The following is a 16,023-nucleotide window of genomic DNA, read 5'->3' on the forward strand; positions in this document are numbered from 1 at the left end:
TAGAAAATGGAATAAGCCCTAAAGTTAATCTTTATTTAATATACAAGATGAATTCAGTGCTATCACTAGAATAAAATTCCTTCTTTTTCTGAACTATGGCTCAGATGGTAATTACATCAAATTCTTAATAATCTTTGATATTTCACTGATAATTTCAAGGGATTCGAGAGACCAATTAAGTTCATCAAAAGGTTCAGGGAAAATCTGTTCTTCACCCAACTGAATCATGCAAATAAAAAACAACAGTTACCAATCCCAAACTCCCTAACAACAACAACAAAAAGACAAAAAATAATTGTAAATCACTATATTGTACACTTGTAACTTATATGATATTGTACGTCAACTATACATGAAAAAGAAAGTGGAAAAAAAAAAAACCCAAAACAACAATTGCTTAATCTTTAGTGTAAAAAAATCCTGCTTAGGAAAAATTAAATATAAATGTGTAAAATCTTTATATCAGAACTAATGAGAATAATTAGCATCAAAGACTTATTGAGTAATTAATACTATGTGCCATTTACTAAGTACCAGGCAATGTGCTAAGTGATTTATATCATGTAATCTTTACAAATGTCAAAGTATGTAAACATTTCCCATTTACAAATGAGAAAACCAAGGTTTAGAAAAGTTACTTAACTTTCCCAAAGTCGCTGAGCTAGTAACAGGTAGATCAGGGGTTTAAATGAGGGAAGTTTGCTTATTGAAACTTAAAGATGATCTGGGAGAATTTAGTGATGGCATGAAACATGTTGATACTGTGGGGAAAAAACCCTTAAGACTAAAATGTGGGGAAGATTTAAGGAAATAGAGTAAACATGTAACAGACTTTTATCCCTTTCAGCAAGTACACAGACCAAAAACAAAAAAAAATAGCAGTGTGAAGTACTCAAAAAATAGGAAGCGCATGAATGTTTAAGGTTTTGTGAGGTTTAAAATTAAAATAAAAATGAAAAGCAAAAAGATCATTCCTTATAGAAGAAATTAAAGGTTGTATATCAGACAATTCAAAATTGTGAGGAAATAAAAAATTAGTTTTAAAATAATTCTGGACATAGTTCTGTGCATCAGAGGCATTTCTTGGTACAAAAGTTATAATTCACAAACCTAAAACACAGATATCAAAGGCTACCAAAGGCTGGGGCATTACACCCAAGAGAGTACTTTGGCACTGGAGCCAAAGCCCCTGGCTAAAGGTGTTTTTCAGTTAGTAGATGGTGTTATGTTCAAATATGCGTTTTCAGTAAAGGACATCTCTCGTCTTATCCAAAGTACTGGTATTATCTAAAGTAGGTAGAAGTGGGAGGTTTTCCCATTCTTTTTGAAGAAAACTGTTTATTTGTCCTGGCAGCTCATCTCAAAGTCAAGGAAATGGTCTTGGTTGAGAAAGTTTTTTTTTTTTTTTTTTTTTTGCAAGCCTACTTCAATGTATGTCTGGCACAAAGGATTGGACTGATTTAGCTCTTGGTCACCAGGGTTTATGATTCATTATACTAGGCACTAGCTGTCATTGAAGATGGACATCCACAGTGTCTTTTCAGAAGTACCCAGGCCAAGACATACCTCTGGAATATGGAATACCTTTCCTGTTGCTATAATGATGGTGTCGAGTATCTCATTTTCTCATTCCCTACAAACTACCTTTATCCGATAGGAGCAAGATTTGGTTTGTTTTTTATTTATCAAATACTATAATGCTGGTGCCACAGATGCGTGCTTCTGAGAATGCAAAGTGTCCCTTCAGAATGTAGTACTATGTTCATAACTGACCGAGCCTCTCCCATAGGATAATTCAGCGGGAAATTGTCTCTTTTTCTTTTTTTTATTAACATGTCATCTCTCAACTATTCCCAGAATTATTTCTCTTGTCCTTTCTTTCATTTATTCCCTCTCTCACTCTGGCTTTTGCTATCACCTTTGCTTTCTCTCCAGTGAACTAGTTGGACAGAAATTGTTTTCACTATACTGCCAGGTTTTTAGAACTTAGCTGAGGATTTATCCAAATCTCTGGTATATATACTCTCTCCAGTCCTTTTGGCAACACTTGCTCTTGAGGTTAATCATCTATTTATTATCATAATCATTTGCAAGAGAACTGATACAATTTCTGAGTAAAACCTTATTCTGAAGGAAAATGATGCAGTGGATTAAAAACAAACCCCAAAGCAATACCTACCATTACTAAAGTAACTCTGGCATATATCCACATGTTAGATAATAAGAGAATAAAGCTTTTCAGAGGCAAAGTTGGTATTTTTTGCTCATAATGCTCCCCTCTACCATATTTTGTTAGCTCAGAGGGATGCTGTAAATGTAATGAAGGGAACACATATAACCTATTCTATCAACCTGACAAGGCAAGAGAATTTGATGATGAATGACTGGAGAGGTATGAAGTAGGAGGGCTAGAAGGATGTATGGAGGAAGCTTGATGAACGATGCATCACTATATCCATGGAAAAGACAGAATGCAGAAAAGCAGATACAAACAGAAGTTCTTAAGAGGCTGAAGAGAAATATTAGAAAGCTTTGAAGTGATATGGGAAGAGATGAATAAACTAAAAGAATGATATAAAGTGGGCAGTGGAAGAGCTGGATGGCTAAGTCCTGCAACAGCGCAGCAAACGGTGGAGTTTGCAAGAGTGGAGGCCAAAGCCAGGATCCTGCCTTCACGTCTCTGTAATGACATGTCACAGTCTTTCAGTGCACTGGGTTTCCCAGGCTTTTTTGCTGAGCTCTGTTCTGATTCTGTTTCTTGGCAGCTCCTTTTAGGGGTCTTCATCTAAACTATGTCAGACTTCATATTCACAAACCACTCTTGGGCGTGATTTCCATCTGACTTCTTACATCTCCACTTCCAGCCCCGTGAGGCCAGCTAAAGGCAAGCCCAGTCCTTGTTTAGCCTGGTGGGCCCTTGGAAAGGGAGTGTGACTGTGACACAATAAGAATGGTTGATGCCACACTGATAAAGAAATAAGCATATACTCTGGTTCAGAAATGCTTACTATGAATATCTAGGGTGAGGCCTGGAATATGTATTTTGAAAAGCTTCCCAGGTGATTTACATGTCCACTCCTGGTAAAGAATCAGAGGATTAGAGACTTATACTTCTAAATGACAATGACTTCTTGGGGAAAAAAGTACAAACTTAAACTCTTCATATCATAACAAAATAGTGCTGTCAAATGTAACATTATTCTATGGAACGAGAAAAACAACTTTTCTCGACTTGTTCTAACATAGCAGTATCATGACTAGGAAAATCTAGATAGGGAATGATATTCTTGTTAGAGTTTGATGCTCTGATGTAGAAGGAAAGCTGGAATTTGCTCTTTACCTTTCCCTGTTTTCTGACCGTCAACTAAATACGTTTTAAGAATCGCACAACATCCCTTACTGTACATTACCTTTTATTAAAATAGACACCGTTCATGGACACTGTAAATGCTGTAGGTTGAAATGAATTAATTTAACTGTTTTTGACACCTGAATAAAAACTTAAGGGAAAAAGAAATAGAAATACTCTTCTACAGATTCCATCAACAGAAAACATGCAAGTCAAAACTAAGCCTCCAGTCATACAGAACTGTGATTCTCAATCTTAGGGTAGGGAGAAAAAGAAGAACATAAACTTCATCTTTCTTGGGCGTACTTAATCTGAGATTTGATTAGTCTGATTTCACATTTTCAAAACCCAAATTAGATAGCCAATGTCAAGAATAAAATCAAGAAACTAGAGGCTTTATTTGCCTTTCTTATTACTCTTCTTGCCCTCAGAACTAATGTTTTTTTAAAAAATTCACTTATGCTGCAGGCAGGATTAAAGGTAGGTGGCCTCACAGCTCAGATCTGATACTCACATTTCTTCTACGCCTTTAGTACATTTATTTTTAATGGGTGTGAGAAGAAGAGATTGGAAATGTGCCTCTGTCTGTATGAGAAAACAGAGAGGGGGTGCTGAAGCGTCTTACTCTACATTGTAAGCCCATAATCAGATCTCTGTCACGGGAATAGTTCTATGCCCCAGAAAAAGCTGTACATTGCTGCCATCACCTATGTAGAAACATTCTCTTAATATAATTGCTCAGTTCACATGCAAAAGGGATGTAAGGTATGAGATTTTATTTTCTATCAATATATCATTAGTTCTACTATCTCAACAGAAAAGAGTTTTCAAAATCTCTGAGAAAGGAAATACAGAACCTTTACTTATTAATTAGAGAGAAGGATGGGTTATTAGAAGGACTCCCTAGAGAAAGAGAAAGTGGAATATTTATTCCTTTGAGAGAAGCTGAGGGAGGAATGTGGTCAAGAAATGAATCTGCCTAATTCATGACCTGGACAACTCTAATCTGGCACATCAGTTGTATTCTGCTTTAGTGAAAAGTATAGTTTGGTTATAATAACATCATTTTGGAATGAATTTTCAACATCTTTCCATCCCCAATTATGAAAATGTTGGTAAAAATCTTAGGAGATATTCATTATACAACTTCCAGTGACCAGACATTATTTTATCATTTAGTTTTCCCTTTCAAGTTTGCTTTTATTTGAAAAAAAGCTAAAACTTTGCAGAATTCAAAAGATGATGCAGTTTATTGGACACTGAATAGTAGGTTTTATGAGAAAAAAATTTTGCAAATGAAGTAAAAATCATGATGGACAGGCAAACCAAGACAAGAAGAAATTGTGATAAATTCCACAGAATTTAAAACATTTTGTTATCTGTTTATGTACATATGTAATATGCATATAACATGTATCTCTAAAATAAAACTATACTATGCTAGGCAGCAGGAACCATGCCTTATATCTCCTTCATATGGTCTATGTGGAACACATGGCAGGTGCTCAAAAACTTGCTTAACAGAGTTTAAAGTCATTTGGCAAATAAGTTAGCTACTTTATATTAATCCTTAAATATATATTAACCGTTGAAGTTCTATTTATTCTGTTAGTTAAAAATGAAAACAGTCACATTAGTATAATGATATTACCTGTAAGGGTAGCCGTGGTACTTGGAACGAAATATTGAAAGTAGAAAACTGAAGAAGAAGACCACCAGGCCTAATCCCACTAGACAAATGACTAGAAAGAGACAGAAAACTCCATTGGTCTGGATACACACAACCCAAATGTTTATATTTTTAAAATGCATTCAGTTAATTACAGTATACTTACATGTAACAGTTCATGGCACATACAGGTACAACAAACCAGATAATCATTATTTTCCACATTCTTCTCAATGAAAATGTACTATTTGGGGTATGAAAACAACAAAAGTGATCTAAGTCTTCTGGTGGTTTTCTTCTCTTACAGAATTCCTACAAGTACTAAAATGCCCCCAGAGGGATCAAAACAAAACACAACAAAATATGTGGTAAACCGCAAACAAGATTATCAGCCCCTGCATTGTGAAGTACTGGCTATATTAGCAGAGACATTTGCATTATTAGAATGTGCAATATAATTTTATTTTCAGATGCCATGGAATATTTACAGAGAAATGTAATTTTAGGTTATTGGCTAGATTATTGCCTCAGTAAAAGCCTGTTACTTACAAATAACAGTTCGTCCCAGCGCACTGAAGGCTAGGAACAAAAGCTTGGGGAGTGAGAAAATATGAACTCTGTGACAGTCAAAGCAGGAGAAAATCCCCCTAAATAGCTGGTAATAGTGTCACGGTGTTACTGTTTGTTTGTTTTACAAAGGAACAGATGGTGTATGTTACAGCAGAACGTGCTTAGGCTGTGGTCTAGGTTTTCAGTATCACTTTGTCCAAGGCAAGTTGACAACAGGGAAATTTCTTTTCCTTTCTGTTATGGTTAGGAAGATTTTACTCTAAAGTAGATGACTAATCAAATATATATAATATATATAATAAAAATGTATGCAAATACATATATTGGATTTTAATTAAATAAGATACATTGCTATTAGTAAAATAAACAAAACATAAATGCTTAAAAATCTGAGACAATTAAATGCAGGTATGTTTAGTATAAAAGAAAACATAGGTATATTTAGAGAAATAGCAATTTATTTAAATCTGTTCTGTAAATAAGTAGAAATTAGTTCTTTTAATAAGAAATAGCTAACCATTTCTTAAGAATAAAACATTTGTGCGATACTTGTATCCTTTTGTTAGTTTGAGGGAATTCTTTAAAAACACTGAAATATCTAATATAATTAATTATAAAAGAAAGGGGAAGACAAAAGAGATTAAACATACTAAGAGAGAAGGAAACAAGGAAGATTAAATGGTTCTATGTGCTGCTATAGTGATGAAATACGATTTTTAAATTATTCTAGCACATAAATTAGATCAGGTTTAATTACAATCCTGGAAATCAGGGAGTAGATAAGGTATGGCATTGTTAAAACATGGTCTCGAAATCTGTCAGTTTTCTTTCAACTCTGTAGGAATACCATTCTCTCAGTTTTGAGAACAAATTGCGAAAAGTCCTAAGTGCTTAGTAGCATTGAGCTGCAGCCTCTGTGGCATTTCATTTCAGGTAACACTCATGAAGGTGAACTTCAAATGAATATTGGCAGAAAGCAAAGCAAAAACAGTTGGTGAATACCGCAAAAATGAAAAACACCTTTTTTTCCTTAAATTGTGGAATGTCCAAGTATGAAGACACTAGCCACTAGACATAGCAACTGTGCTTACAATAATCTTAGTAAACCCAGAATTAATGACATGATGCTTTACTTTCTACTTCTACATTTGGCATTACCAAATACTTTTTCCTTTCCTCTGTCTTTTTCTCCAGAAACTGAGTAAAACACTTTTTCAGTCCCTTTGCCGCTTTCAGTAGCCTCATCTGATAGTGTTTGATGGGAAATAAGCCTCAAAATGTGATCAAGTAAGACAGAGTATATTACTTGATTCTATGCAGTGGAACAAAATAATGCTACTCAAGTACTCGCACGTCGGGGAGAGGACCCGAGACAGGAGTCAGTAATGACCCAACAAACCACTGCAGCCCATACGAGATAACGTACTTGTGAGAAGAAAATGCTATGACGACACAGACACATTCTGACCTGGGCAATAATAATCACAGTACTTGTATTATATCAAAAATAAAAATCACACTGGAATCAAAGGGGATAATTTAAAAATATATTTCCCATTCTCCACCCCTTCTGTCTCTCGCCCCCCCGACACTCACGCACACACACACGCAATGCACACACTGCCACACACACACACACACACACACACACACACACACAGACACGAATAAATAAACTGGCAGTGGGTGGGGGCTGGAGTGATTATTTATATAATTATAGACCTGCAATTTAAAAATTACGTATTTCTATTTTAATATGAAGGATACATGATAAATATATAAACACATAAGAATTTGTCCTTATAAATATTACTTGCCAGTCCCAAGAACGTCACATTCTTAATTCAAAACATAAATCATAAAATGATATTCTGAACAATGATTAACTAAAGAAAGTAATGCGTTTGTCGCTTGTGTAGTTTCTTTCTAACAGTGTATAGATGGCATCTTGGGAAAAGAGAGGGTAGACTAAAGTGTCTGTTAACGTCCAAAACATTTAAACACTTAAGATACCTAAGAATTATATTTAGAAATCACTATGACTGACTTACATACATGTCACCATAACTAGAATTCCCATTAAAAAATGTCTGGATTTTTATTTTAAACTTCTTAATAAATTATGAGTCTTTTCCAGATGCCTGTGTTCTGCACACATACATTCTGGGTTTTAAAAAGCGTTCAGAAATGCAAAGCATATTGAGAAAAATCTTAATTATAGGTTTCTGGAAGCATAATCGTAAGCTCACATGGGGACTTTATATTAATTAGAGAAAGATCTGTGGCGGGAAATACTGAACGTAAGGCTGAGTGTCCTTTCCTAACCTCTGCTCCGCAGGGCAGAAGATCTTTCCCATGTGTTTTTTCCCTTTTCCTGCCAAAAATATGTTACTTTATAAACATGTATTCTTTTTCTACAACTCCCTGAGAGGAACAGTTCTGTCAAAGGATAGAATGTAGTCACCTTGTTAAGACATAGTGCTGGAACTTGGTAGAGTTGTAAATCTTGGAATATCATTGGAAAAGGCAAAGACACTGGAAAACATGGTATTACAAAATGCCCCCTTTCTAAATGTTGCTAAAAGGTTTTGGAGGTAATCGGAAGTATAATATTTCAGGGTACAAGACCTATGCAAACTCTTCTCTCTCTGAGTCAGTCCTTGAATGCATACCTGATTCTTGTGGCACAGGGAAACATATCATTAGCCAGTAAAACCTCTGAAGACTGCCCGCAGAATTTTCCACCTCTTCCTGTAGGGTGGACATGACTACAGAGACTACGGCTTTAGCAGAGATGCGTCAGAGCACCCCAACCAAGGGTGAATAAGAGCTCTTCTTTCTATCCAGTTCCACAGAAAATCACCCAGTCCCATTTTGGAAGAAATGTATTTTTAAGTATTTGCCACACACACATCCAAGAAACAGAAAAAAGTAAGAAACACCACAAGTGTCTTCAAACCAGAACATTTCTTTAGAAGTTCATTTACAAAGGACTTTTATCTATTTCCCATTTGATTTAAATGAAGCTTAAGATTAAAACAAACTTAGAAAAATACCAACACAGAGACTTACTCCGTCTTTTTCCAACATCGCCTTTGGATGTTGCCGCTTCATTTAGAAGAACCATCCCCATGGTGATAGCAGCATCTATAGTAGTTGTCAAGGAAACAGCAGAAATAGATGCAAATAAAATCTATTACTTTTTCTGGATCTGAACACAATGTGTTCTGTCCCAGAATGATTAAATTACAAACGCACAGAGGTAAATGCAATTTATTCTCTTTATATAAGATTACCGCTGTTTGTGTATTTAAATATGCCTTAATTTTTAGACTGTATAACCTGAAACTTTGAGATTTTAAAGGTCTAATTCTAAATGCCCTTAAATTCCAGAACTTTCATAGTGCATATGAATTATAAACTCTCAAAACCAATAATGGTATTTCACATTATACATAAAGGTATACACCAGTTACAATTAGAATGAAAATTTATTGGAAATCACAGAAAATTAGAATATATTCAGCATGGGTCCAACCAACCAACCTCTGTTGGATGCCTAATGCATCCAAGAGAAAAAGCCACTACCAGCCCCATGCAGTACCATCTCCCTGCCGGACACATATGTATACCACTAAACTTTTAGGAAATCCACAATAACACAGTTTGAAAACCTCTGAAATTTAGATAATTACTAAGTTCTTTGTGTTTCAATCATGTCGTCATGGCCTGAAAGGACAAGGTAACAGAATGAATGTTTTGCACTAGCAGTATGTTAGTTTGTGGACTTTAAGGATTCATTATTCTTAAGGTGTTTTGGACAATTAACTGATACAAACTCCCTCGAGTCCAGAGTCATAGGAGGTTGCCAATAATAAAATGATCGAAAAATTAAAAGCTTGTATCACTCAAACTGCTGATACACAGGGACTTTCGACTGCTTAACTTAGTTCTCTGGAGCAGACTGATAGGACTGATGTAGATCCTTAATAAGGAATTAAATTAGGGCTCTCCTTTCATCTTTCTTTGGCAACGCCCTTTTATATTCATGTAAAATTCTAATCTATACATTTATGTACATATTTGATCTACTGAAAATTCATAGAGTTCTGGATTATTTTAACTATCACAAAAACATTTTTATAAATATTCAAAATATAAATGACACTTAAAAATGATTTTATATAGATAATATAAACAAAATGAATATTTCTTTTATGACACCATCTGCTCAGTAGCTTCCAAAATTCCTTTATAAAACTGGGGAAAATCACACTACTTTTATTTCTGGGGAAAACAAGTTTTAAAAACTAAATGCTGGGCTTCCCTGGTGGCGCAGTGGTTGAGAGTCCGCCTGCTGATGCAGGGGACACGGGTTCGTGCCCCGGTCCGGGAAGATCCTACATGCCGCGGAGCGGCTGGGCCTGTGAGCCATGGCCGCTGAGCCTGCGCGTCCGGAGCCTGTGCTCCGCAACGGGAGAGGCCGCAACAGTGAGAGGCCCACGTACCGCAAAAAAACCAACCAACCAAACAAAAAAAACAAAAAAAACCTAAATGCTTTAAAATTTTAATGAGAGTAAAGCCATATATTCAATATTCTCAGGATAAAACTGAATACATGAACACCCATGTGTACATAATAAATGTGTGTGTATTATTAGCACACACAGACATCAATATGCACTTAGCGAGAAGTTATTTTATTAAGCAAATTATATTTTATTGGATATTAACTATGGTCGCTCAAGGGTAACATATCCCTGTTAATATATCTTCATACGTGTTATTTTTACTACTGTCTCTCTGTAAATTGCTGCATTATTATGTTGTAAACTGTGACCTACATGCTGCTCATCTGATTGCTTTTGAACTTCGCACAAATTCAAACAATGTTGTTACAAAATTGTAAGATTTCCATAAGAGTGTACCACATGTTATTGCTTCATCTTACTGATGGGCATTTGTTTCCAAATGTTTGCTATTTCAAATACTCCTACAAAGACTGTCTTTTTACATGTACACGTGCAATATTTTTTCCTAGGGTCTACACCTAGAGGTAGAGTTTTTGAGAGGCTGATATGTGTATTTTCAAATTTACTAGGTATGATCATATTCTGTAAAACAAGTACTGTTAAGAGTTTCCATTTTTCTTACGTTGCCAAAGAAACGTTACGTTGGTATTACTGAACTATTGATTTTATCAAATTGTTGAGTGGGGATCTGTATCAGTAGTGAGTCTGAGTATCTTTCGATATGTTAATTCTTTTTTGTTTAATCTTTTGTATAGTGCTTAGTTATTTGTCCATTTTTCCATAAGCATACTTGCCTTATTAACTTAGAAAATGCTTCACTTTTTTTCTGTATATGAATTGATTAAAGTGTTGCATTTAGATTCTTCTACTTCTAAATTGTTTAGTTATTCAGGTTTTCATTTTAGTATGGTCAAAATTATTATTCTTTTATGAGCTTTGGTTATTGTTTCTTGCTTATGAAATTAATTCCTACCCCTAAGTCTTAGAAATATTCTCTAGCTTTTCTTAATTGAAATATACAATATTATGTTAGTTTCAGGTATACAACATAGTGTCTGCACATTTAAATACACTAGGAAATGATTGCCTAGTAAGTCTAGTAACCATCTCTCCCATACAAAGTTACTACAGTATTATCAACCATACTCCTTATGTTGTGTATTACATCCCCATGACTATTTTAAAACTGTAAGCTTGCACCTGCTAATCTCCTTCACCTGTTTTGCACAACCCATCACCCACCTGCCCTCTGGCAACCACCTTGTTCTCCGTATCTATGAGTCTGTTTTTGATTTGTTCTGTTTTGTTCATTTTTTAGATTCTGCATACAAATGAGATCATAAGGTTTTTGTCTTTCTCTGACTTATTTCACTTAGTGTGATACTCTTCAGATCCATCCATGTTGTTGCAAATGGCAAGATTTCTTTTTATTTAATGGTTGAATAATATGCCATTGTGTATATATATGTATATATATATATGCACATATATATATGGTGTGTGTGTGTAAGTGTGTATATACACATATCTTTATCCACTCATCCATTGATGGTCACTTTGGTTGCTTCCATATCTTGCTTATTGTAAATAATGCTACAGTGAGCGCAGAGGTGCATATATATTTCAGAATTAGTGTTTTTGTTTTCTTCAGGTAAATAAAATATCCAGAAGTAAAATTGCTGAATCATATGCTGGTTCTATTTTTAATTTTTTTGAGGAACTTCCATAGTGGCTGTGCCAAATTAGATTCCCACCAACAGTGCACAAGGGTTCTGTTTTCTCCACATCCTCGCCAACACTTGTTATTTTTTAACTTCTTGATGATAGCCATTCTGATGGGTGTGAGGTGGTATCTTATTGTGGATTTTATTTGCGGTTTCTTGATGATTAGCGATGTAGAGCATCTTTTCATGTGTCTGTTGGCCATCATATGTCTTCCTTAGAAAAGAGGAAGTCCTCTTCAAGTCCTCTGCCCATTTTTTAAGTAGGTTGTTTGCTTTTTGATACTGAGTTGTATGAGTTCTTTGTTTATTATGATATTAACCCCTTATTGGATATATGATTTGCAAATATCTTCTCCTTCTCCCATTCAGTAGGCTACCTTTTCATTTTGTTGATGGTTTTTTTCAGTGTGCAAAAGATTTTTAGTTTGATGTAGTCCCACTTGTTTGCTTTTGTTTCCCTTGCCTGAGGAGATAGATCCAAACAATTATCACTAAGACTGATGTCACAGAGCATACTGCCTGTGTTTTCTTCTAGGAGTTTTATAGTTTCAGGTCTTTAATCCATTTTGAATCTATTTTTGTATATCGTGTGAGAAAGTTGTCCAGTTTCATTTTTTTGCATGTAGCTGTCCAGTTTTCCCAACACCGTTTATTAAAGGGGTAGTCTTTTCCCCATTGTATATTCTTGCCTCCTTTGTAGATTAACTGACCATAAGTGCACAGGTTTATTTCTGGGCTCTGTTCCATTGATCTATGTGTCCGTTTTTGTGCTCATACCATACTGTTTTTATAATATTACCAAAGCTTTTTAATATAGTTTGAAATCAGGGAGCACGATACCTCCAGCTTTGTTATTCTTTCTCAAGGTTGCGTTGGCTAATCAGGGTCTTTTGCAGTTCCATGCAAATTTTAGGATTATTTGTTTTAGTTCTGTGAAAAAATGCCATTAATATTTTGAAAGGAATTGCATTGAATCTGTAGATTGCCTTAGGTAGTATGGCCTTTCTAATATATCATTAAAGTCAGTCAGGTAATGCCATTCTTCTCCTCAGAGCACTCTAATAGCTTTCCATCTCACTGTGAGTAAAATCTAAAGACCTCAAAATGACACCAAGGCTGTACCTGATTTATATCCTGACCCACTTCCTATACTTCTCTGCCCTTGATTGCTCTGACTCATGTCCTTGGTATTCTTCCAACAAGAGGAACCCCTCTGCCTCAGGATCTTTGCAATTGCTATCCCACTGCTTGAATACTCTTTCCCCACAATGTCCATGTAACTCACTCCCTCACTTCCTTCAGGTTTTTGCTCCAATGACATCAGAGGAGCCTCCCTTGAACTCTGTACTTCTTTATCCTGCTATGTTTTTCTCTATTAACATTGTTTTTTAAAGAAATTTTAGATTCTGTATCTTTTTTATTTACTTATTGTTTCTGTCCTGTCACTACAAATGTTAGCCCCCAAAGGGTAGGAACTTTGTTTTGTTCACTGTCTTACCCAGTACCAACTACTCTTTGAACTACTCTTTGATGTAGATACTGGAATATCATTATTATCCTCAGTTTACAAATAAGGAAACTGAAGCCAGCAAAGAGGTCCAAATAACTTGTGCAAAGCCACAAAGCTAGTGACTAAAATTTGCCAACCAAAAGAACATAGAAGGAATGAAGTAAGGATGATGAGAGGGTTAGATGAAAACGATGAGGGAGAAGCAAAAGAACAAAAGAGCTAAATCTATTTTAACATAATGTGTAAGCATAAAATTTTATGTCAAGTGAAAATGTACAAAAATATAATCTCATCTCTTTAAAAACAAATAATAAGAGAAATGCAGGGAAAGAAAGATAATAAAAAGTTGAAAGCAACTGTTTTGGGGTAATGAGGTTGTTGTGGGTTTTTGTTTTCTACTATTCATATCCTACATAACAGTAGTTTGCAAACTTTTTATCTAAAGGGCCAGAAAGTAAATATTTTGGTCTATGCAAGCTGTATGGTGTATTGTTACTACTCAACTCTGCTATTGTAGTGCAAAGTAATCATAGACAATACACAAATGAAAAGGTGTGGCTGTGTTCCCATAAAACTTTATTTATAAAAATAGTAGACAGGCTGGATTTGGCCCTTGCTGGTCCTAGTATGCCAACCCTTGCTATAGAGGATCTAAAAGACCATGCCAAAGATACTATAAACTATTATGTCTGAGAGGAAGTTAGCTTTGCTCTTATGTGAAAATAAAGGAATGAAAAACTTAGTAAACCCTTGTGTTATGATCTTGAAGTAGGAATTTTAAAGCAAAGGGATTACTAGATACAAGTGTTATGTTCAACTCCAAGATAAAATATTTTATTAGAAAGCAGCAGGGTCAGGAACCAAGTGTGAGTTTGTACTCAGAATGTTTCCTGCAAAAGTGAGTTTTCTAGGCTTTAACAAGGAATGAGCTGTGAACCTACTTTAAACTTGATGGCTGTAATTAAGATACAAGAATTAAACTAAAATGGCTTTAAACTTGCCAACCCTCCTCTTTTATTTAAAGATACTTTTAAACTTAAGGACTTAGAGTATTGAGAATTATTTAGCTTAAGTTCTACTGTATCACTGAAAACAGTTTTGGCTAAAAGAGAGCCTACATAATACTTATCATTTTGGGAAAAAAATCACATTGGTAACATAAACATTCTTAGATAAAGGACTGATTTATAGACAGAGGAAGAAGCTTGAAGATTATCTGTCAGAGTTAATGTGTAGGTCTTCCTTCATTGGGTGGAAGGCTGAATGACTAACGAAAGGTCCTACAGATCTCTAAGGGATTCTGTGTCTGACTCTGGAATAACAGATGCTTTTCTGTCATTAAACTGATGGGTGTAACCATTTGACTATGCCTTATTAAAGAGTCTCAACATTAAAAGAGAATAAAAGAGATGTAAATATACACTAGATAAATTATAATGTTCCTGAGACTTTTTCTGTTGTTCTGAGATTGTTAATGCCTATGCCTACACACACACACACACACATGCCCTTGTTCTACTTCATGTATTACTTTGCACATTTGCATTGATTAATATCATAGCAATATACACTCAACTACTGTGTACTCTCCAGTTTCTCTCTTTATCCTGTCAATCACCTTCTTACCACGAAAAAAGTCAAACTATTGCTATGATCCTACATAAAACAGAAGCTGCTGTTTGTGTAAATTATATACAAAACCCAGAGGCAATGAGCATCCTACTGAACTGGTAACACATACATTTGCATTACATTATAATCCAATCTCAATTGCACATGATGTTGTGCTTACTGTTGCTCCTAGAAAGAGAATCAGGACTGTCAATTTAAAGATAAATGCAAACAAATGTTGAAAAAAAGTCAGCACATTATAGAAGACTTGGTCTTCTATCTAAATCTAAACTATCAACTTGCATCTGTCATTAATTTTCTTCTATAGTATGTTTCTCCTTGGATATAACACATTAAAATAAAAGAAATGTTTGCTCTCTATCATAGAATGAAAACAAATCAGAGTAAAATCATACTGTTTCATAATAAATGGAAAACAAATATTTTTCTCATAGGAAAAGCAAATATGAACCATGTAAGAATACATATGTTTTAAAATATTTTAAAACTGTTATTATTGCTAGTAAAACCTTTGTCTTTTATCTCAGAACTTTTACTTCCAATTGACACTAATCTCATGTCATATTCTTGAGATTACAGAACTTAGAGGATATGCAGAATTAAAGGACAGGTCAGAATTTGTATACTTGACAATAAAGCCAATCCTGGAACTCATGTGTCTTGTTTCACCTAGCACATATAACATATCTTGGTGATTGAAATTTCTTAGCAAGGTATGGGAAGATATTCATTATCCAGCCAATTAACCTTTCATCAATCTGCCCTTCACAGTTTGAGAATACTCTCTCATTTTATGTTTTTGTACCTGCTGCACCTTCCACTGGAATATTCTCGCTCACTCATTCTCCACCTGGGGAGAAACCCTTTTTCTGCTGTATCAAAACCCAGCTGAAAAGTCTGTTCAACTTCTCCAGGAATCAAGTTGCTCCTTCCAAGCACTGATTATAGGATCTGTCTTACCAGATTAAAATTATTTCTCTATCAGTCTACCTTCTTGCGAACAGCAAATACCTTATATTTTCATTATGTAACTAAAT

The 16,023-nt window shown here is 34.9% G+C and overlaps 1 protein-coding gene across 3 annotated transcripts in view; it reads right to left on the bottom strand.

Moving 5' to 3' along the window:
• The window catches only part of TUSC3 (tumor suppressor candidate 3), a 183,452-nt gene that overhangs the window by 8,798 nt on the left and 158,631 nt on the right, over positions 1–16,023 (bottom strand). For 2 of the 3 annotated variants that reach the window (XM_060085678.1, XM_060085676.1), the window contains 2 exons: positions 8,661–8,735; positions 5,001–5,091 (listed from right to left, as the gene is read on the bottom strand). In XM_060085678.1, coding sequence (XP_059941661.1) covers positions 5,001–5,091; positions 8,661–8,735 — 166 coding nt within the window. Of the gene's footprint in view, positions 1–5,000; positions 5,092–8,660; positions 8,736–16,023 lie in introns of those variants that run through there. The other variant, XM_060085681.1, reaches the window with a different exon arrangement.

Source organism: Mesoplodon densirostris, chromosome 20, assembly GCF_025265405.1.
Source record: "Mesoplodon densirostris isolate mMesDen1 chromosome 20, mMesDen1 primary haplotype, whole genome shotgun sequence".
Taxonomy (NCBI): domain Eukaryota; kingdom Metazoa; phylum Chordata; class Mammalia; order Artiodactyla; family Ziphiidae; genus Mesoplodon; species Mesoplodon densirostris.